This window comes from Candoia aspera, chromosome 14 (assembly GCF_035149785.1).
Source record: "Candoia aspera isolate rCanAsp1 chromosome 14, rCanAsp1.hap2, whole genome shotgun sequence".
NCBI classification, from domain to species: Eukaryota; Metazoa; Chordata; class Lepidosauria; order Squamata; family Boidae; genus Candoia; species Candoia aspera.
Window position 1 is genome coordinate 15,862,337 of NC_086166.1, and position 23,481 is coordinate 15,885,817.

Genomic DNA, 23,481 nt, shown 5'->3' on the forward strand with positions numbered 1-23,481 from the left:
AGCACACTGAGAACACATTTGCCTATGCTTTTCAATGGAAGCTTAATTTTCTCCACTAAAACTACAGTATGACGTGGAATTTGCTGAAATCATCGTTAAGTGCATCTTTAAGGAAATAACGGGCTCTTGTCCCATTTTTGTCTTCCACTAGTGACAGAATCTCATATCCCCGAAGTTTTTGCCCGACAGCAGATAAATTCGCACAGGCGGGCCAAAAACGAGCAAGAGCCGGTGGTGGGGTCGGGAGGGACCACCGCCTCGGAGGGGCCAGCTGCCTCCACTCCCCGGTTGAGCTCCAGGCCCCGTGCTCCCCCAGCCTCGCCTACCCCCACCCATCTGCCGGTTGCAAGTGGCCATGCTTTTGGCAGGAGGGCCCCGCACTGCGGCAAGACCCCACGAACAAGCCGGGCGCGGGGTCCCCGCGAGGCGCAGCTCCTCCAGCGCCGGGACGCGAAGGCCCTCGGGGGCGCCGCTGAAAGGCCCCCGCCCCTCCGGCGCTTCGCCCGCGGCTCCCCGCGCGCCCTCCAGACGCGGGCCGGACCTCTCCTGCAGCCGCCGGGCAAAACAAGCCGCGCGGGAGGCGCCGCCGGGAAAGGCGCCTGCGAGGGGACCGGCGGTGCCACGCCGCGGCGAGCCCGCAGCTCCGGAGCCGGCGCGGGGGCGCTTCCAGCGGCGCCGGGACTCGCCTTCAGCCCCCGCGGCACAAGCGGGGAGAACCCAGCCGGGCCCGGCCGAGCAGGGGAGGGGAGGGGAGGGGAGGGGAGGGGAGGGCTCCGTCACTCCCCCTCCCCCCCCGGACAGCTCCGGAGAGCGCGCGCCTCCGCCAATGATCGCGCGCTCCGTGGCCGCTCCGGCAGCGCGCATGCGCCCTGACCGGTCTGCCCCCCCCGCTCCCGCCCCATCCGGCAGGCATGGCTGCGAGCGCGGGGGAGCTGCGGCGGCGGCGGGGGGCGGCCGGGCCGGCGGGAGCCGCCCCCGACCCGCGGGAGCCGCGCGCCCCTCCGGCGCCCCCCCTGCGCCCCGGCTCCTTCTGGCTGACGCGGCTGGTGCTGCTGCGCGCCACCGCCTTCGTGTACTGTAAGTGCCCGTCCGGGGCGGGCGGGGTCGCGCGCCGGTCCCCCTCCCCGCCTCCCCCCCCGGCCCCTTCCGCGTTGCTGGGCTCTCTCGTAGCCTCGCTTCCCTCCAGGCTCCGGGATCGGAGGAGCCGCCGCTGCCGGTCACCTCCCCTGCCTCTGAACCCGCGTGGGTCGACCCCGCTGAACTCTGGCCGGGCGGGGGGGGCTGGAGCCTCGGGCCCCCAGCCTTCCTCCCGAGAGTTGAAGCTCCGGGCCGGTGTTGGCCGGGAATTATGGGGGTTGGAATCCCAGCCCACCGGGGGGACACCTGGCTGGGGAGTGCCGGTCCGGCCTATTCTTGGCTAGTCGAGTTCTGAATTAATGCCAACAAGGTTGTGTTTCAGAGGAAAACAAAACGTGGTTTATCTGAGCAAACCCTGATTATCTGTGGACAGACACAGCTGCACTGCAGAGGGAGATCTCCATTTGTATAATGCCCAGATTTGCTTGGTGTAATGGGCTGTGAGAATCGCCTTGAGGAAGAGCTGCAGCCAAGGCGAGGTCAGATAAGAAAAATATGAGCCCGAAGCAGGAATGAGAAAGCGTCCCAGATGGGTCCTCCCTAGTCCTCTTTAGGGTAAAGGCCAGGAGGAGGGAGGCAGGTTCAGTGTCACAAGATTCCATTACTATAATAAAAGTAGTTTTAACACTCATGATTTTGGTGTTCTAGTCTGGCCTACCTTGAAGGTCTGACAGGTATTAACCTTTGCAACTTTACAGTTACATGTGGCGTCAAACCGCCTTGTGCAGTAACCATGGCTTAGCATAGTGGGTGAACCCAGACATAGATTGTACTCGACTATCAAACTGGCATCCCTGCTAAGCTCTGCCCTTAGCAGCCATTTTTGCAAGGAGATAAGAGAAGGCATCTTTCTTTGCTCAAAACTGTAGTTGCTATCAAACCAGTCCATCCTCCAGGAAATAAAGCCAGACTGCTCACTTGAGGGAATGATATTGAAGGCAAAACTGAAATACTTTGGCCACATAATGAGAAGACAGGACACCCCGGAGAAGATACTGAGAGGAGAGGAGGAGGAGGGCAAAAGGAAGAGGGGCCAACCAAGGGCAAGGTGGATGGATGATATTCTGGAGGTGACAGACTCGTCCCTGGGGGAGCTGGGGGTGTTGATGACCGACAGGAAGCTCTGGCGTGGGCTGGTCCATGAAGTCACGAAGAGTCGGAAGTGACTAAACGAATAAACAACAAAAACAACCCTCCTGCAGCCTCCTTAGCAGGGACTCTCGTGCACTGAGCCCCACAAGGTGCTCTTTGTTGTTTTGTGTTGCAGCAATCCATGTTCTTTCTTTCTTATGAGTCTTGTTGGCTCCACACCATTATGAACAAATCTAGCTATCCACATTATCGCTCAGTATGATGCATCTGCGTAGATGGGGAGAGGGAAAAAATCCTGGTGGGGATTTCACTGCACTGCTGTGGACCAACCCCCAGCCTCTTACTGCATTTGGTGTTTCTCAACTTTGGAGACTTTAAGATGTGAGGACTTTAACTCCCAGAATTCCCCAGCCAGCATTTCCAGAAAAGTTGTCAAGATTGAGAAACACTGGTTTAGATGATCCTTACCCAACTTTAGAAATGGAAGGAAGGTTCATACCACTCACTCTGTCATTCAGCCTGGCTTTGGGTGAGTGTTTTGCATGCGATGCAAAGTAGTGTAGTATGCAGAGTAAGCGGTCTCTGCTTGTTCACAAATTACTTGTATAAAGGGCTCACATTATTCAAATTGGTAAAATCTTAACCATATGAGCAAGAAAATGAGAATAGGGAACTCACTGTAAATAGCAAGGAGAAGAGAGCTGAAGTTCACAGTATCTCTGTTCAGATGACACTTACCCCTGGCTAGCTTCACGGAGGTTTATCAACCCATTTCTACATCCATGATTAACTTGTTGGATTTGCACAATATTCTGGGCTAAACTTTTTGGTTCCATACAGTTGTAATCGAAATTATTCAACCCACATTGCAAATCAGGTTGATTGTCAAAATGTACAGACTTCAGCTGTTTGCAATGAACAGATCAAACAAAAGCAATTGAAATAGTTCAACACAATGAATGCTTCAAGTGGTGTCCCCAAAGTCAACTGAAAATGCAACTTACAATGACTTCTCCAGTCTCCATTTGATTCAAGTTAGGTTTATGGCATAGCATTATGTATGAACCCAGCAACTTGAGTTTAACTATGGCCAAACATAGTATGTGGATCTGACTGAGAATCAAAATAACCTGCCCTGTAAAATCACGTTCATTATGTAACTTTTATAAAGATTTAAGGTTTGTGGCACTTGTTAAGGAAAATATGCTGGCAAACTTTGCAGTGGTAACTGATGCTGTTTTCCACAAATGTCAATAAAGGTATTATAGAAACAATAGCTAGGTTTCTTTTCAGCCATGAAAGCCTGTAAACAGTGTGCTGCCGGCTAAGTTGATTACTGCAGCTGTTTGTATGTTCTGCTGTCTGAATGTGTTTTGCATTTTTCTTTCCTTTTGTGCCACTTTGTTGTGGAAATTCCTATGACTCCAATAAACTCCTTTTGTAATCATTCCATCTAGGAAGCATCTTGAATGGCTTTGGCAGCCCTTGTTGCTCTGCTGTGCCCACCTTGCTGGCCTCTTGTGATAAGAATGGGAAACTAATCATTGGACAAGTGTCCTGTGGCTTCCAGAGGAATGCTTAACATATAAGTATGTTATAAGCACCAGTCTTTTTCTACCTGTTGCTCAGAGATACTCTCTGTACGAGCCCACAGTGGTCCTGGAAGGAAATGTACTTAGCATATACTGAAGGAAATAGTGGTTTCACAGCTGAGTTTCCCGCAAGCATAGCATTGAAACTTTTCCAGTGATGGAAAATGCTGTATGGATTTATTCAGGTGATGGAAACTTACATTCTTCCTGCCTTTCAAATAAGCTCTGCCTTTGGTGAACGTTACATTGGAACCAGCAGTGGGGACAAATAATGGTAAACAAGTTTGTGTTGCTTCTCCTCTTGATGTTCATCCTGAAAAACGGTTATTTGGGGCTTATTTTGATTAGTGGCATGAAATAACTTTTTTCTTCAGCTCAGACTGGTGGTGTAGTTGATCTGGGGCTGCAGGCATTTCTCTCTCTCTTTCTCTGTGTGTCTAAAATATGGTTTGCTTTTCACAGTAATTGTTGTGACTCTTGGTTGTTTTCTCCCAGTGGTTTGGTCTTTAAATGCAAGTTAAGATTTTTTTTTCTTCATTTTATGTTTTAAAAAAGAAGAGTGGAGGAGAAATGACTGTGTGACCAGAAAGTTTTGGATTTCGCGTCATTGAATCTTTATAGAGCATGGAGAATGTGATCCCTTCCTCCTTCTACCATGACAAGTTGAGGCTGGGGTAGGAAGCACAGAAGTGGGGACAGGTCCAAACCTGCCAATCAGAGCGTCCTGGAATTTTCAGCTCGTTCCTATTCTGGGTGAATTGTGCTTGTCAGGAGAATCTCAAGGCTGTGGGATATTTTTCTGGGCCAATTGTTTCTGAAAGGGACCAGCCTTGCTGGCTGCCAGGCCAACCAGTGAGGACACTTTTTGGAGCTGAGGACTAGCCCTCTTTCTTCTGAAGTCTCACTGCCCAGAGAAAGTGGTACTTCCAAGAGAAGAAAATGTACTTGGTGTTGGTAATGTCTGAGAAAAGTGCTTGGCCAATTGATTTAGTTATTACAAGATCAGCAGGGAAGGGAAATCCATGGACCCAAGTTGTGGTTTTGGGTATCACTCTCTCCAATGATACCTGCCCATCCCACATGCTTCAGGTCCCAGGATGCAAGCCTTTTCTGTTGTGGCTCCCCCCCGCCCCCCCGATGGTTGGCTGGCTCCATCCCAGTTGGCCTTCAGAAAGGCTATAAAAACTTGGCTTTTTCCTCAGGCCTTGGGCCCATGATGATTGGAGTTCCCATTTGGAGAGGGGTATGAAAGTGAGTTTCTGGTCATCTATTAATGTTTTGGATTTTAACTGGAATTTTTAGCTCGTTCTGTTTTTTTGCATCTACACTGGCTGGAGCTGCAGTGTTTGAGTTGGGTAGCCATATAAATTGTTTGAATGAATGAACGAATGAATGAACGAACAAACAAACAAACAAACAAACAAACTCCACCAATAGGCTGGTGAAAAGGATCACGCTCTTTGAATTAAAAACAGAGGACTTTTGCTCATTTTTTACCTGACTTGATGTGTAGAAATATTGCCCTAATGTTTATCTGCACTTAGTTTTGGAGGAAAGTGAGACTGGATTTCCTGGGATCAATTTGGATGAACCTGTTACCCTGTTAGTAGAATATTTGGCTTTTTCAGGTGGCACATGATGTACCTTCCATCTTTTTGCCTCATTATTTCATTTATTCCTGAGATTGGTTCCTGTCATTGTGGAAGAGGGACTTGGTGTCAGTGCTGCTCTTGAAGGAGAGAGACTCTTGTGGCTAAGCATGTCCTTCTCGAGGTTTCTTTTGTGCTAACCTGCATGTAAATACAGTGTGCTCTCTTTTTTTCCTTACCCATTTTGGCAATGTGTATTTTTCCCTAATTGGCTCTTCCCTTGTTTATCTTTGCACTTAAGCCTGGGGTCTAATTTGGACTTTTTGCAGCTGATGAGCAGTTTGGAGGGGTAGGGCAGCAATTTTGAGGTAGATTTTGATTAATGCTTGCAAGAAAATCTCCTTAGCAAATTGCCATGTTAATCAAAGTTAATTAGGTTGTGGAAGACTCGCCCCTCCTCTCCCATACCAAGGAAGTGGATTTTTATTTTTAAACAAGATAATTTGGGGGATTGTATGAAGGAAGGTCCTGGGTTCAGTTGGATTACCTTATGGTGAGACGACCAGAGGCTCCACATAGACAAGGTGATGACGTATCTGACATGAGCAGATACAGATTTCTCATTCTTGCCCAAGGCTTGTTGGCTGGTGGGGTGTGTGTGTATGTTTTTAGTTGTTTTCCACCAAAAAACCTGCAAGAAATCATGGCTTGGTTTCTCATGGTGTGCCACTAAACCTAGCCCTGAGATGTTTGAGGGGCCACGAAATCTAAGTTCAAAGCTCCCATGCAGGCTATGCATTATTTATCCCTGCTTTTGGTGACAGTCTCTTGTTTATGCAGGCAGAAGATTTTAACTGATGCATTCAGGCAACCCTTCCAAACTATCTGTATCAGGAAAACCACTCTTCCGAGTTTTGGGGGAGAGAAAATTAACCCAAGTGCGTGATTGTGCATGGTCACTCTTCTTATGGCTTCCTATAGCGCGCTCGCTCGCTCTCTCACATGCACAGACACACAGTGTGTGTGTGAGAGAGAGTGTGTATTGGGGCAGTTTAAAGAGGTTGCCTGGTTAGCTACATCTTAATTGATCGACTAAAGCAAAATAAATAAATAGGTCAGTGAAACTGGTATATCTGCATTTGAGCAAAACTTTAGTGAATGATGATGCATATTTATATTGTCCTGAATGATGTGTTTATTTTAGAAGAGGGGAATCCACCTGGGCCAGTCATTCGCAGTTCTTCTTCTTCTTTCGTATCCAGATCAAACCTTAAGCTGCTAATATGACGCCACCTTCTTGGCTTTGTCATTGGCCCAAAACAAGTCATTTTCATGGTAATAATCGGCAGGTCAGCAGGTGGGCCGAATTCTGTATCTCTCCACGTTCACACAGCATGTTTTTATCCATCAGCAATCCCCATTTGACATACCTTTGGTAGTAATAATTATTTGATTGATTATGAGCAGTTTGGTGTAGCGGTTAAGGTACTAGGCTAGAGACTGGAATGTCATGCATTCTAATCCTGCTTTAGACTTGGAAGCCAGCTGGGTGATCTTGGGCCAGTCACTCTCTCCCAGCCCTAAGAAGGAGGCGGCAAGGTCAGATCTCTTCCAAAAATCTTGCCGAGGAAACTGCAGGGACTTATTCATGTAGTTGCTGGGAGCAAGCCTCATTTGAAGGTGCGCGTCTGTGCACTCATGCACATGCACAGGCTGTAGCTTAGTAAGCCAGTTCACACCACAGGAAAAGTCACAGTTTGTTGAACAGTCTACAGTTGGCTGTGTTTGCACAGCATAATGAAATTCAGTCCGTGGTTTGTTTATCCCAAGCGGACTTCTCCTGTCTATTCTCACCTGGGCCTTAAGGTTGTCTAATGAGGCCCTCCTCACCAAAGGAGGTGAGGTGGGCCACTACAAGGGGGAGAGCTTTTTCTGCCTTGGCATCCCTTATATGAAATGCCTTCGCTAGAGGCCCAGCGGACACCCACGTTAACATCATTGTAGCACGAGATGGAGACTTTAATTTCCCCAGGCTTTTTAACTGGCTTTTAATTACCTTTAATTCATGTAGTTTTCGATTTTGAAGCCCAACTTGCTGCTGCCTAGTTTATATGGGGTTTTCATTTTGCATTTTATTTTATTTTATATATATACAGTATGTGATTTTGCGGCTGGATAGCGTAGTGGTTAGAACGCCGCCTTTGGAGCAGGAGACGGGTTCAAATCCCAGCTGTACCTACCTTGCCAGTAGGGGTTCCTTGGGCAAAGACCCCCTAACGCTTCTCCTGCCTACCTCAAAAATATGAGAGTGACATGAACTGAGAGAGTCATGCCAGCTCAAATGTCGCCCGGATTAACCAGGTCCGCGTCAGATGTTGGGGAACCAGGACAATCGGACGATAAGTGGGCTACTGGAACAAACCACACATGGATGCGACAAGAGGACCTGGAACTGATGGAATGCTAGTACAACAGCAGACCTAATGAGAGGGGAGATACGAAACGCATGAGGGAGCTACAGAGGACGGAAGACCTGCATCCACACTGACTGAGAAACAGCTGGTTACCCAAGGCTTCAACACAGCGAAGAGGAAGCTGCTATCACAACTTGAGATAGACCAACTACACATTATATCCCAGACTCAAGAAGATCCGGAAGAACAACTGGAGGTGCAGCCAACACCCGAAGCTGGAACATCACTGCCACCCCCTCCATTGCCGAGCACAGCAGCGGATATGAGGCAGAAGATCATGGATAAACTAGCCATAGTCAACTCTTGAGACCGATCACCAAGGTTCAGTGGAAATGAGATCAGATAGCATGCTAGAAGATGCCAACAGAGCCCTCGCGACAGTCCAGTATACTACCAGTATAACTACCAGTATAACTCAAACCAATGAATAGTATACGCTACAGCCTCTGTAATCCTGGAGATGCTTGGCTACATGATCAAGAAGAACAGCAGTACATAGCCCCCCAGAAAATGAGGTTGGAGGCTAAGATCAAGGCAACTCGGAGAGAAGATAGTCAGCTGGTGGAACTACAGAAGGGTGTGGAGATTAAGGATAAGACTCGGCTACTCAAAAAATACAAGGGTGTCATGTTCATCATTCCAATGTTCTGGATACATCGTAACGTTTCGCATGTCAATTTCCTGATCCGTGTCTGTCATTTGATGGGAGGGCAATTTCAGCCGTGCCGGGCTGTAATCTCCTTACTGGTACTGAGGAATGTATGTTTGGGTTATCGCATGTGTTCAAGGTTACGTTCCCAGGCCGATGTGTAACGGTTACCAACACCTGGGAGGGGGTGGTTGCTATGGTGGGGCGAGGGGCGGGATCGGGTGTGAAGCGAGGGTTTTTAGTTTGTATTTGGCGCGCTTTTGGTCATTCGCAGCTTTCTTTGTATTTGCACACTATTCTTTCAATAAATCAGTTTTCATTAAGAACCTGCTTATGAGGCTGAGTATGTCAGAATAAGGCAATCATTACAGGGGCTGACTCCATTGGAAGCCCTAGAAGCTGCTAAGCAAAGGCTCACAGCACTGGCTATCAGCTAAGGAGATACACTAGAGAAGCAGAGGCCAAGAAGATAAATGCCCTGTTCGCCAAAGAACCATCCAAGGCGTACTCCCAACTGCAGTGCAACAACCCAGTGACAGCAGAGCCACCAACAGCAGAAACTGAACAGTACTGGAAGAACATACGGGGGAACGAGAAGTCGCATAACACCAGTGCAAAGTGGCTGCAGGACCTGAGAGCAGACCACCGAAATCTCCCAGAGCAGGAACCAGTCACCATCACAGTAGCAGACATCCAACAGTGGGTCAAGAACATGAAGAGCTGGACAGCACCTGGCCCGGACATGATCCACACCTACTGGCTAAAAAAACTAACAGTGCATGAACATAAGAATGAACCAGCTGCTAGCAGCAGGCTCCCACCTAGACTGACTAACACAACGAAGGACAGTGCTGATCATGAAAGACCCCAATAAGGGAACAACACCGTCCAACTGCTGGCCAATAACCTGCCTCCTCTCAACATGGAAAGTCCTGTCAGGCATCATAGTCACCAAGCTGCAGGACCACACAGGCCAGTACATGAGCACAGCTCAGAAGAGCATTGGGAACAACATCAGAGGCTCCAAACACCAGTTGCATATAGATACAGCAGTTGCCTGAGACTCAAGGTCTAGAAAGACCAATCTGAGCACAGCCTGGATTGACTACAGGAAAGCCTATGACTCAATGCCACATACATGTATCTGTGAATGCCTGGCACTATACAAAGTCAACAGGACACTCAGGACCTTCCTCAAGAACTCAGTGGGACTGTGGAAGACAACACTGGAAGTCAACTCAAGGCAGCTTGCACAAGTGGCCATCAAGTGTGGCATGTACCAAGGTGATGCACTGTCCCCACTGCTGTTCTGCTTGGGCTTGAACCCCCTAAGCCAGATTATCACAAGAACTGGATATGGATACAAGTTTAAGAGTGGAACTACCATCAGCCTCCTCCTCTACATGGATGACATCAAGCTGTATGCTAGGAGTGAACAAGACATCAACTCACTGATCCACCTGACAAGGATCTACAGTGAGGACATTGGGATGTCATTTGGACTGGAGAAGTGTGGCTGGATGGTAGTAAAGAGAGGGAAGATAGGTAAGACTGATGGGGTGGAAATACCAGCAGGCCACATAGCAGACATACAGACCAGCTACAAGTACCTTGGTATCCCACAGACACATGGGAACCATGAGGAGGAGGCAAGGAAGACAGCAACAACCAAGTACTACCAAAGGATAAGACAGGTCCTGAAGAGCCAGCTCAATGGGAAGAACAAGATCCACGCCATCAACATGTATGCCCTGCCAGTCATCAGATACCCTGCCGGTATAGTGAGCTGGCCAAAGGAGGACATGGAGGCTGCTGATGTGAAGACCCAGAAGCTCCTCACAATGTATGGAGGCTTCCACCCCAAGTCCAACACCCAGAGACTGTATACCAGGCGGAAAGAGGGAGGGCGGCGTCTGGTGAGCATCCAAGCCACTGTCCTGGATGAGACCCAGAGCATCCAGGGGTACATCAGTAAGATGGCCACTAAAGATGAGCTGTTGAGAGAATGCCTGAGGCAGCAGCAGACATGGAAGCAAGATCAAGCAGAGGAAGTGCCATGGCAAGGCAAGACCTTGCAGGGGATGTACCATCGACAGACAGCTGCGGTGGCTGACCTTGGGAAATCCTACCAGTGGCTGGAAAGGGCTGGACTAAAAGACAGCACCGAGGCACTGATCATAGCAGCACAAGAACAGGCACCAAGCACCAGATCCACAGAAGCAGCGGTCTACCACACTAGACAGGACCCGAGGTGCAGACTGTGCAGAGGCGCCTCAGAGACAGTCCAACACATAGCGGCAGGGTGTAAGATGCAGGCAGGAACAGCATACACTGAACGTCACAACCAAGTAGCTGGCATTGTGTGCAGGAACATCTGCACAGCGTATGGGCCAGACCCTCCCAAGTCCAGATGGGAGATTCCACAGAAGGTCGTGGAGAATGACAGGGCTAAGATCCTGTGGGACTTCAGATCCAGATGGACAGGCAGGTACAGGCCAATCAACCAGACATCGTGGTAGTAGACAAGGACCAGAAGACAGCAGTGGTGATAGATGTAGCAGTGCCAAGTGACAGCAAGATCAGGAAGAAGGAGGATGAGAAGCTGGAGAAGTCCCAGGGCCTGAAGGAGGAACTAGAGAGGATGTGGAAAGTGAAGGCCAAAGTGGTCCCAGTGGTGGTAGGAGCCCTCGGGGCCGTGACTCCGAAGCTGGGAGAGTGGCTCCAGCAGATCCCAGGAGCAATGTCAGAACTCTCTGTCTGAAAGAGTGTAGTGCTAGGAACAGCCAAGATACTGCGCAGAACCCTCAAACTCCCAGGCCTCTGGTAGAGGACCTGAGGTTGAGGAAGACACATACCACCCATAGGGGTGAGAAGGGAATTTTTATTTTATTTTATATATATATATATATATGTTTTTATTCAAATTGTATCTTTTAGCGTGTTTTATTGTAAACTGCCCCAAGAGTTTTGGCTATTGGGTGATTTAAATGTTTAAATAAATAATAAAAATAAATACCTATGGCATAGTTGGATTGCCACAAGACACAAAATCACAACTGAATGAAACACACACCTGCCTTTCTCTTGATTTTTGTCTGCAGTATGGGAGGTTCAGACTCTGTTGTGGTGAGGTTTTGGTGGTTGGGTTCACATGTTTTTGCTAAGCCACAATTGTGATTTGGCTTTTGTCATATGAACTCATCTATTACATGTTACAAGCTATGGTTAATGACTTTGCATAGTCTGTGAACTCTAACAATTACAACTTTTTCAATAACCGTGGTTAAACAAACCATTGCTTAGTATGACAATCCGAACAAGATTGGTAAATGGTCTGGTGTAATGATAAGTGAAATAAAGAACTGAAGATTTCAGAAAGTCCCAGGAAGTTATCTGCTCTTAAGAGGGTCCTGCTTTTCCTGCTTTCAGTCAAGATAATTTAAAGGTAAAGACAGGATTGTAAAGCTGAACCTGGGCTCAGAAGTTATTGTTTGCCAAGGCATGAAATCTGTATCCCCCCTATCTGTCTTGCCTCGAAGCAATACATAATCTTGATCCATTTCATACTGGGAGCAGGGCTGAGTTGATCTTTATTGGGGGTCAGCAAAGAAAGTATGACTTTAGTTGGTTCTTCTTGATCTCTCAGCAGCTTTTGATTCCATCAACAGTCATCTCCATCTGGCAGTAGGAGGCATTTTTCACAGCCTCTTTTGAATGCAAGCTTGATGTTTGTCATTGTCTTTTATTTCAGAGAGGTGAATGCTCCAGCTTTCAGAATGAAGTCTTATGTTGCATTGTTGTTCTTGAGCTCTTTAACGAAATCTGAGATATAAATATAATAAATAAACATAATTTGAAGGTATATGCATAAAAGAAGGCTTTCTTCAGTTCAGTAGGCTGCCTTAGGCTGCAGAATAGGAAACTGAAAGAGTGTCTGCCCTTGTACAATGTTTTTAGTTTGCCATGTAACTTTGAAAACGGCTAGATTGCTACAGAAGTTCTACTGCTCACATATTGCATGTTAATCTCCTGGATTCCTCCCCACTATTGTTGTTGTTGTTGTTCCTTTCAGTTGTTGCCTTTCTGGTTGCCTACCATCAAAACAAAGCACTTATTGGAGATCGAGGGCTTCTGCCATGCAAGCTATACCTGGAGAATGTGAAGCACTATTTCAAGGGCAGAATAAACATGGAGACATTAAGCTATGCCCCAACTCTGTTCTGGTTCTTGGATTGGTCCAGCATGAACAGCGTCCTCGATGCCTTCGCTCTCATTGGTTTGGCCATCTCAGCTTTTGTCCTGGTCACTGGATGTGCCAACATGATTCTCATGGCTGCTGTGTGGATGATCTACCTCTCTCTAATTAACGTGGGACAGATCTGGTAAGCTTGTTTCTTTCTTTTCTGCTTGAGAATCCTGGAGAGGTAGGCAAACTACTCTGATGGGACACCCCAGGTTTCCCCTCTCACCTGACTTTAATTGTTTTAGATTTGCTTTGAATTAAATTAATTGGGAAGTTGGTAGGCTGCAAAACATCTGGATCTGGGTATATTTTGAAATACCTTGTGAAATTCTCCACCTGGACCTCTTCTTCCTCTGGTAATAAGCCAGAAGAAGAAACATAAAATCCATCAGGCTTTATAGTGGCTGTCCGGGCTTCCCGCCCAACTTGTGAGCAGAGAGTATGGGTAGGCCATTTAACTGATTTTTTTTCCAGGAAGGAAATATTCTCCAGTGATTTCTCAAGACTGGAACATACTTTAATGGGGAGAGGGCAATGCTACTGGAGAATCCTTCTGAGACCTTCTCTTGGGAGCTAAGAAGATGGCAGGCCACTGGGGAGAACGTTCCTGCAGGAAGGTTTCCTGAAAAACTCTTTATCCTAGCAGGGAATTTGCTTTAGAAGTCTTTTCAGTTAAACTGAATGATAGAACAAAACAGAGGAGAAGTTACATATTTATTAACTTTATCCTGCCTTTGTGAACACTACCTAGCACTCCCATTCTTTTCCTCACATCAAGTAGATTGGGCTGAGAGATGGTGGCTACATAGGTTATATTGTATTATATTCATAATATATAATATAAATACATTTATTATAATTTTAATATATTTGTATAATATATACCTTCAGCAAAGGATCATTACCTTGTCGTGGTGCTGGAGCTTCAGCACCACAATGATGCCATGAGCTAAACCGTGAAGGGCTGTCATGAGTGAGGATGGCGAGCAGGGGGCTCCCATCCAGGCTGTAAAGCGCATGTGTAGTACTGAGGAATTAGGTGGCCATTCAAAGAGACACAGATCGGGCCCGCCTTAGTCTTTGGGGTTTATATGTCTGGGTTTTCCCACGCTTCTTCAGTTTGTTAGGATTCTCTGTTATGTAGCAGTAATAAAACACTAGAGACCTATTCCTTGTCTCAGCGTGGTTCCTGGCTGTTAGGACAAGGGCCACCCAAGACGGGAAGGTCATGACAGAGAGGTCAGACTAAATGCGATCCCTGGGGAAGGTAATGGCAACCCACCCCAGTATTCTTGCCGTGAAAACTAAATGGATCAGTACAACCAGAGATATGTCAGTATACCATCGGAAGATGAGACCCCCAGGTCGGAAGATGGTCAAAATGCTACTGGGGAGGAACCGAGGATGAGCTTAACTAGCCCCAGACGTGATGATGCAGCTAGCTCAAAGCCGAAAGGACGGCTAGCGGCCGACGGTGCTGGTGGTGAACGGCGAATCCGATGTTCTAAGGATCAACACACCATTGGAACCTGGAATGTAAGATCTATGAGCCAGGGCAAATTGGATGTGGTTATTGGTGAGATGTCAAGATTAAAGATAGACATTTTGGGCGTCAGTGAACTGAAATGGACTGGAATGGGCCACTTCACATCAAATGACCACCAGATCTACTACTGTGGACAAGAGGACCACAGAAGAAATGGAGTAGCCTTCATAATTAATAGTAAAGTGGCTAAAGCAGTGCTTGGATACAATCCAAAAAACGATAGAATGATCTCAATTCGAATTCAGGGCAAGCCATCTAACATCACAGTGATCCAAATATACGCCCCAACCACAGATGCTGAAGAAGCTGAAATAGATCAGTTCTGTGAGGATCTGCAGCACCTACTGGGCAACACGCCTAAAAGAGATGTTATTTTAATCACAGGAGACTGGAATGCTAAGGTGGGCAGTCAAATGACACCTGGAATTACAGGTAAGCATGGCCTGGGAGAACAAAACGAAGCAGGACATAGGCTGATAGAATTTTGCCAAGACAATTCACTCTGCATAACAAACACTCTCTTCCAGCAACCTAAGAGACGGCTTTATACATGGACTTCACCAGATGGACAACACCGAAATCTGACTGACTACATCCTTTGCAGCCAAAGGTGGCGGACATCTGTACAGTCGGTAAAAACAAGGCCTGGAGCTGACTGTAGTTCATATCATGAACTTCTTCTTGCACAATTTAGGATCAGACTAAAGAGATTAGGGAAGACCCACAGATCAGCTAGATATGAGCTCACTAATATTCCTAAGGAATATGCAGTGGAGGTGAAGAATAGATTTAAGGGACTGGACTTAGTAGATAGGGTCCCGGAAGAACTATGGACAGAAGTCCGCAACATTGTTCAGGAGGCGGCAACAAAATACATCCCAAAGAAAGAGAAAACCAAGAAGGCAAAATGGCTTTCTGCTGAGACACTAAAACTAGCCCAAGAAAGAAGGAAAGCAAAAGGCAACAGTGATAGGGGGAGATATGCCCAATTAAATGCAAAATTCCAGAGGTTAGCCAGAAGAGATAAGGAATTATTTTTAAACAAGCAACGAGCGGAAGTGGAAGAAGACAATAGAATAGGAAGGACAAGAGACCTCTTCCAGAAAATTAGAAACATCGGAGGTAAATTCCAGGCAAAAATGGGTATGATCAAAAACAAAGATGGGAAGGGCCTAACAGAAGAAGAAGAGATCAAGAAAAGGTGGCAAGAATATACAGAAGACCTGTATAGGAAGGATAACAATATCGGGGATAGCTTTGATGGTGTGGTCAGTGAGCTAGAGCCAGACATCCTGAAGAGTGAGGTTGAATGGGCCTTAAGAAGCATTGCTAATAACAAGGCAGTAGGAGACGACGGCATCCCAGCTGAACTGTTCAAAATCTTGCAAGATGATGCATGCCATATGCCAGGATATTTGGAAAACACAAGAATGTCCATCAGATTGGAAAAAATCAACTTATATCCTCATACCAAAAAAGGGAAACACTAAAGAATGTTCAAACTATCGAACAGTGGCACTCATTTCACATGCCAGTAAGGTAATGCTCAAGGTCCTGCAAGGTAGACTTCAGCAATTCATGGAGTGAGAATTGCCGGATGTACAAGCTGGGTTTAGAAAAGGCAGAGGAACTAGAGACCAAATTGCCAATATCCGCTGGATAATGGAAAAAGCCAGGGAGTTTCAGAGAAACATCTATTTCTGTTTTATTGACTATTCTAAAGCCTTTGACTGTGTGGACCATGACAAATTGTGGCAAGTTCTTAGTGGTATGGGGATACCAAGTCATCTTGTCTGCCTCCTGAAGAATCTGTATAACGACCAAGTAGCAACAGTAAGAACAGACCGTGGAACAACGGACTAGTTTAAGATTGGGAAAGGAGTACGGCAGGGCTGTATACTCTCACCCTACCTATTCAACTTGTATGCAGAACACATCATGCAACAAGCTGGCCTTGAGGAATCCAAGGCTGGAGTTAAAATCTCTGGAAGAAACATTAACAATCTCAGATATGCAGATGATACCACTTTGATGGCTGAAAGTGAAGAGGAACTGAGGAGCCTTATGATGAAGGTGAAAGAAGAAAGTGCAAAAGCTGGCTTGCAGCTAAACCTCAAAAAAGCCAAGATTATGGCAACCAGCTTGATTGATAACTGGCAAATAGAGGGAGAAAATGTAGAGGCAGTGAAAGACTTTGTATTTCTAGGTGCGAAGATTACTGCAGATGCTGACTGCAGTCAGGAAATCAGAAGATGCTTAATCCTTGGGAGAAGAGCAATAACAAATCTCGATAAAATAGTTAAGAGCAGAGACATCACACTGACAACAATGGTCTGCATAGTTAAAGCAATGGTGTTCCCCGTAGTAACATATGGCTGCGAGAGCTGGACCATAAGGAAGGCTGAGCGAAGGAAGATCGATGCTTTGGAACTGTGGTGTTGGAGGAAAATTCTGAGAGTGCCTTGGACTGCAAGAAGATCAAACCAGTCCATCCTCCAGGAAATAAAGCCAGACTGCTCACTTGAGGGAATGATATTAAAGGCCAAACTGAAATACTTTGGCCACATAATGAGAAGACAGGACACCCTGGAGAAGATGCTGATGCTGGGGAGAGTGGAAGGCAAAAGGAAGCGGGGCCGACCAAGGGCAAGGTGGATGGATGATATTCTAGAGGTGACGGACTCGTCCGTGGGGGAGCTGGGGGTGTTGACGACCGACAGGAAGCTCTGGCGTGGGCTGGTCCATGAAGTCACGAAGAGTCGGAAGCGACTGAACGAATCAACAACAAATAATATATACGGGGTGAGAGAAAACAGTTGGCCCCAAATCATCCCAGGAGCTTCCGTGGCCAAGGAGGGACTTGAACCTGGATCTCCTCACTCCTAGGACCTCTCTGGCTCTTGGGCTGAGTTGGGAGGACTGGCCCAAAAGCCCCCAGGAAGCTTCCATGGCTGAGTGTGGTCACCCAGCACCTTCCCCACTACCCCCCATTTGCTTTTTGTCTAGCAACTTTTCTAGGATATTTTTCTTTCCAAGGGAGCTTTTGTGCCTCCACTAGTTGCATTATGGCAAAATTCTCAATACAAGTGAGCATCCTATGAATATCCTGAGCAGTTTGCCTTCCAGCAATCCAGCGCTTTGTGACTGACTAAGCCCACTGCCTGGACATTTTGTGGTGCCAAAATTGCCATTTGCTTATTGGCCTGGACCAATAGTCTGATCCGGTCCTAAAAGAAACAAGCAGCAGAATTAGAAGGAAAACACAGCAAAGCATCTCAGTAACCTTCCAGCAACATCAAAGAAAAGAAAAGGAGTCGCTGTCCTGAGAGAAGGTGGCAGTGGGTGGTTTTCAGTGGAAAGCTTTTAGCAACCTGCCTATGATCCAAAGAATTCAAGGTTGTGATGCAATATTTAAGGATTTTCAGGTTAGAGCTTGGAACGGTCCTGCATTTCTCAGATATTGGTTCCTATAAAAATGGGGATTTCCACTGTAGTGTGGGAATCAAGAGACACCCTTTTGCACTGCAAAAATCAGGTTATAACTGTGAACCCAGGGGAGCTGCGGCTGTTCTCCTCAACAGGGAAGTGAAATGCCCTGGGTCACATCTTCCATAGAACTGGTAGGAACATAGAGCTCTTTCGTGGAGAACTCCCAGTTCATGGCATCTGGCAGCTCGTGAACTTTGGCTGACAGTGTTAACGCTAACTTTGCTGACTGCTATGCATGCTTACTTTCCCAAATGGAGGTGTAAGCTGAGTCCGTTGCTTGCAACTTTCTTTCCCACAAGGCATCTTTCGAAAACAAGGTCCTTTCATGCACATGGTTCACTTTAGCACTGTGGTTTTATAGAAATTGCTTTGGATATTTGAGACTGGATTGTTAGGCTAAGGTTACCATTCCCCACTTTGTTTGTGCAACGTAGGTGAAGTCAGTTTTAGCCCACTTGCCAGGTGATTTATGGCAACTGGGAGGTTAATAGTCAAGGGTTAATGGCAGTTTGATCAAGGGTGACGATAACACAAGGAGGAGAAATACCTGTTTTACCCCACTCTCCATTTATCTTCATTTTGGTGATGGCACAATGTGTGAAAGGGCTGTGTGAATGGTTTTGAAAGGATCCTGTTCCTGAGATCATTCAGTCGTGGTTGTGTTTTGTTTTTTCTCCATTCAGATTTCCAGCAGGGGGTCAAGACCATGTCGTGACTGTTGTGTTTACACTGCAATGTCAGTTGCTTAGAGGGATGGTTGTGGATGGTGCAAATGGAAGTTTGGGGTGAGAAGTAGCACAGCTTCCCCCCCAATACAGATTGTAAACCCCTTTCAAATCGAAGCTGGACCTGGGGGTGAGTTCTAGGGAAAAATAATTTTACTTTATCTTCCACAGTAGCGAAAAATTCGCACCATGCTTATTTTCTTCGAATGCCTTTCTAGAGTATCCTCTTGAGCCAATGGTGTCTGATTCTTGAATCTGCAGTTTAAGAAGGTAAAGAAGTGAAGCCTGACTCTGGCTAACCCCATAAAATAAGACATTTTCTTTGCAGCAGTGCAGAGCTGGATTGGAATTTCCATTTCTCAGGATTTGTTTTGACTAGGGAGCCCCAAATTGCCTGGATGTGTCTTGGAAGACCCATCCAGCTAGGTGGCAGCGCTCAGCTGACCATGAAGACCTAAGCGAGGTTAGACCCAGTTACTCCCTGGTTGGCCACCACCTGGAATTCTAGGTTATAGGCTAGACCCACAAATCCCAAACGGTGAGCCGCAGGGCCCAGCAAGCTCAGAGGGGTGCCATGGGATATTTTACTACTTAATAAACGGAACTGTTATTGTGAGGTCACGGTGGCACGTTGGGGCAGCATGGCTCACCATTTGGGAACTACTGGGGCACCGTGAACTGAGAAAGTTTGGGAATCTCTTGGCTAGAGCAAGAAATCCAAGTGAGCAATCAGAACAACCATTGGATCCATCACATCCAAAGAAGGAACAGCATGCTATTTCCATAATGTTGCCAGGACGGCTCAATGGATACATCTGTGTAGTCAACAGCAGTCATGTCTGACTCTTTTAAATTCAGTGGGGATTAAATGAGTTGATATGGTTGTTCCCTGCATTTTTTATCACTTTTGTCACATTGAACATCACAACTGGTTAGTGGCCTTTGGAGGAACTTTGGTGCGTCTTCTGAAAGCTTACGACTTGCTATTCCAGACTGGTGCAGGGCCTCACACTTCCTTGCCAGAGGAGATCAGATTGTGTAAGGGTATGACCATCCTCCATCTTCCTATTATTCTAGAAGTCTTTCTCCTGGTCAGCTGTCATGGTACACAAGCTGTTTTTTTTTAAAGCTATGTCTGGCTGCTTCTGTTCCTGATTTCCCTCTTTACCCTGGCTCTCCTGTTCCCAGGATCCTTTTGTCAATCCTTTGTGGGCTCATCCTGGATTAATTTCTCCAAACTTCCTATCTCTTTGGCTAGACTCTGCCACCCACTCTGCTCATGGAAAAAGATCCAAGCCTGTGGAGATCTGGGTCTTCTGTGGCTCCGAAAGGGTTGGGGAATGGAGTGAATCTTCTCTACTGCACAGGAGAAGAGCAATGGCCAGATCTTGCAGTTGTCCACACAGTTTGGGTCACCCTCTTCCTGTGAATTTATCCCACGTCCCTTTCAGAGGAGGAATTCTGGTTTGCTGCTAATGTGCTGACCGGAAAGCAAGAGGGGGTGGGCTTTTGCACAGAAACATCTGGAGAGGTTTTCCTTGGCACCCAGATCGGTGCACCTGGACATCTCAAGTCTTTTGTTTTCTAGCATGTGGTGTGTCTTTCTTGTTGGAGTCAAAATCTTCAGTTACTGGATGGTCAGTATGAAGTGAGTAATGGGAAGCCAGTTCAAAGGTAGATAAACGGAGTTTCCCCCTTTCATTTCTGCCAGCAAGGAGCAATTTATTCTTTTTAAGTCCCTTATTTTAATTTTTAAACCGTCTATCTGTTTGTTTTGGGGTAGGAGATTTCAGACGCCAAACGCTGTTGACTTCACTGCAGCTCTTTTCAACTTCCCTCCAACTGGCTAGAGGATGTTGGGGGATCGCCTCGGTTTTTATTTCTTAATCCTTTCTTTTTTCTCATCCAAAGGAAGACACTTGGCATGGTTGCATTCATTTCCTTTAAGGCCCAGTAGAGCCTGCAACTGTTTAAATTTCTTTGTATTTCTTTCTACATCATCTTGGCTGCATATGAAAATTCCCCAGTGCCTTTCCTGCATTGACCCCCAGAAGGCAAACACTCCTGATGTGCAAAGGGGCTTCAGGTTTCCCAGAAACTGCCTTCCCCAGAGTTACATCATTTGTCCATCTTGTAGGCGCTATGGATCCCCAGGTACTCTGCCTGTAACCTGAGAGCCCATCCACCACAACTGCCTGGTATTACGCAAACCACACATTTTTGTTAGCGAGCACAAGGACTCAAGCTGCTCCCTTGAGCAAACACACTTAGTGCATGAAAGGAGTCAGAGAGCCATGAATATGTCTCAGAGGACACATTCAGGGAGAAAATGATTTGTTTTGAAAGTCTTGGTATGGGAAAGAGGGTGTGATGAGGTTTAGCCTTACAGTAGTCAGCTGGTAGAAGCACAGTGCAAAATTTATTACCTGGTTTCCCAAGGATATGAGTTGGACATGCACCAATGATTAATTTCTAACTATTCTGACACAGCTTGAAAAATTGTAATGAAGCAAAATGGGGTGGTATGAATTCCTCTACTTATTCTACGACAGTCCTGAATCACTGAGGGAATTATGATTTTCTGCTGCTCAGTCTGTATTACCTCACATGGCCTTATTTGTTATAGGATAATAATGAATAGAGGTAGTCCTTGTTTAGCAACTGCCTCAGTTAGCAACCATTCACAGTGACGACAGTGATGAAAAAGTACCTTTGCGACCAATCCTCGCATTTATGACCTTCACAGGTCTGTAAAGCAAAGGAAAGCTGAAGTCAGGTCATAAGCCCAGTTGTGGCTTCACTTAGCGACCACTTTTGTCAGTCCCAATTGTGATCACTAAATGAGGACTACCTGTATATATGTGGATAAAGGGTGGAAATAGCATATATTTAAAAATATTTCTAAATCAAGAACACCCAAATTAACCCATTTGACAGGGTGGCTCTTAGGACTATAGCTATTTTTCTTCTTCCAAAACTGATCTTTGTATTTGAGTTCAGAAACTCCCTGCCAAAGGCATCTGTCTCACTTCCTCATTAATAACTTCCAGGAGGTGGTGAATAAATTCCTTTTCAGAAAGGTGTTTAGAGTGCATTTTCAATTAAATCTGCTGTTTTTATTACTGCCCTTCAGTGTTTAAATAGCTTGATTCCTGCTGCATTGTGTCTTATGCTGCTGTTCTTTTGTTATGGGGTGGTTTGAAGGAGTAGGATGTTTTTAACTCTTAAGCTATTAATGTAAGCTGCTTAGAACTCTTTTGGGTCAGAGGGCCTTTGCATGGATGAAATAGTTTCTAAGGTGTTACAGTGCTTAGACTCCTTACATGAGATCACAACCGCCCAGCCAAAGAGAAGTCTGGCTTCTAGGTATCTTCAGCACTGCCATCTTGAAATGGGATCGACCTGTCTAGTGTGTTCGTCTAAAGATAAGTCATTTGGAGGCATTGGGAACCTGGCACCCATAAATATTTCTTGGTTGTGGCCCCAGCTTTATCCAATGACCTTTTTCCTGAGGCCAGATTAGCAGCTATCCTGATGACTTTCTGAAAGCTGGTGGAACCAAACTCATCTAGATAACATTTGGAGGGTGATGGGTTGGCCCTGTCAAGGACCATAGAGTAGGGTTGTTTCTTTTTTTTTTCTTTGTTGATTATGGTGGTGTATAAAACAAACAGATGAGAGAAACCATACTGTTGATGGCAGCAGGCAATTTGTCAGTTTGCATGAACTTTGATAGAAGATCTTGCCCAATAGCATATTGACTTGTTCTGTTGTTTCTAACAAGTCTCCTTGTGAGAGATGCAAGCGGGCCATGGAAAATCCCTTGGGAACTGGGGCCAGATCTGGACTTTCAGCTTTATTTCTCATACATTTTGTGTGTGTCCCATTTCAAACAGACTGGGGGAATGGGTGGCCTTCCAGGTGAAGTTGGATTTCAACTTTGGTAGTTCAAGGCAGCATGACTAATGAGCAATGATAGGCTTTGTACTCCAGTTATTTCTGAGGTATGGGTAAGCCATTTTTGTGGCTGTGGGGGCTGCACTTACTACTTTTTATTGGTTCATTCTTGCCTTGGTGGCTGCAAGGGGTGAGGCCCATTTGCAGGGCTTGTGGGAAGGAGCAAGTGGGTTTTAAGGTTGGAATGGCTGTTTTGCTTAACGATGCATAACCCTTTCCCTCCTGCTTGTATTTTGGAGGGGAAGCAAAAATTTATACTGCTAAACATTGTCCATTTTGTGATCTTGTCAAAGTAAAGGCGGAGCTTAGAGGAGAGGGATACCTTGAATTGCTCGCTGGAGGCAAATGTTGAGTGACAAGCCTCTTGCTGTTAAGTTTGGAAAGCCATGAACGAGCAGAACTAAGCCAAATTCTGAACAGGTTTCCTTCATAGCTTGGAGCTCTCTGCTGGATGCAGTCACAGGCAAGCAGCCTTCCTTAGGATGGGAGCTATTGACATCCACAGCTGGGAAAAGGGGACAGATCATGTCATGCGTATCATGACATGATTTTACAAATGACACATGGCACGTGTGATGTCACTGTAGCTTCTGCAGATGCTTGTAGGTGCTTCCCCAATCTTCCATAGGAAGGGGGGGAGGGTTGCTGGGATCCCAGGCTTTTTTTGTGCCCCCGCCCACAGGCATGATTTAATTAACTGGTCCTGTTGGCCTTTCCCGGCAGTTGAAAGAATTATGTCCAGGGGCTGGCTTGCATCTTTGGGCCAAAAAAAAAAAGTTATTTTTCCCTCCATTGCCTTGAGATGGTAATTATTGGTTTAAAAGTTTTCTTTTTAATTAAGAAAGGTATAAAAGTGCCACTTTTGACTTAATTAAATTCCATTAAGAGGGCAGGGGAGGAAATCGTGGTGATGGGCATGGAGAAGTATGGCGGGAGATGGACTCAGCTGTTCTCGGGGAAAGAGGCCTCCATATTTGATTCTAACCCA

At 46.3% G+C, this 23,481-nt stretch overlaps 1 protein-coding gene across 1 annotated transcript in view; it reads left to right on the forward strand.

The window, feature by feature from the left end:
* The first annotated feature begins 877 nt into the window (after positions 1–877).
* The window catches only part of LOC134505178 (lipase maturation factor 1-like), a 34,830-nt gene continuing 12,226 nt past the window's right edge, over positions 878–23,481 (forward strand). Inside the window, exons 1-2 of the mRNA XM_063314749.1 lie at positions 878–1,077; positions 12,606–12,915. Coding sequence (XP_063170819.1) covers positions 912–1,077; positions 12,606–12,915 — 476 coding nt within the window. The 5' untranslated portion in view covers positions 878–911. The remainder of the gene's footprint in view (positions 1,078–12,605; positions 12,916–23,481) is intronic.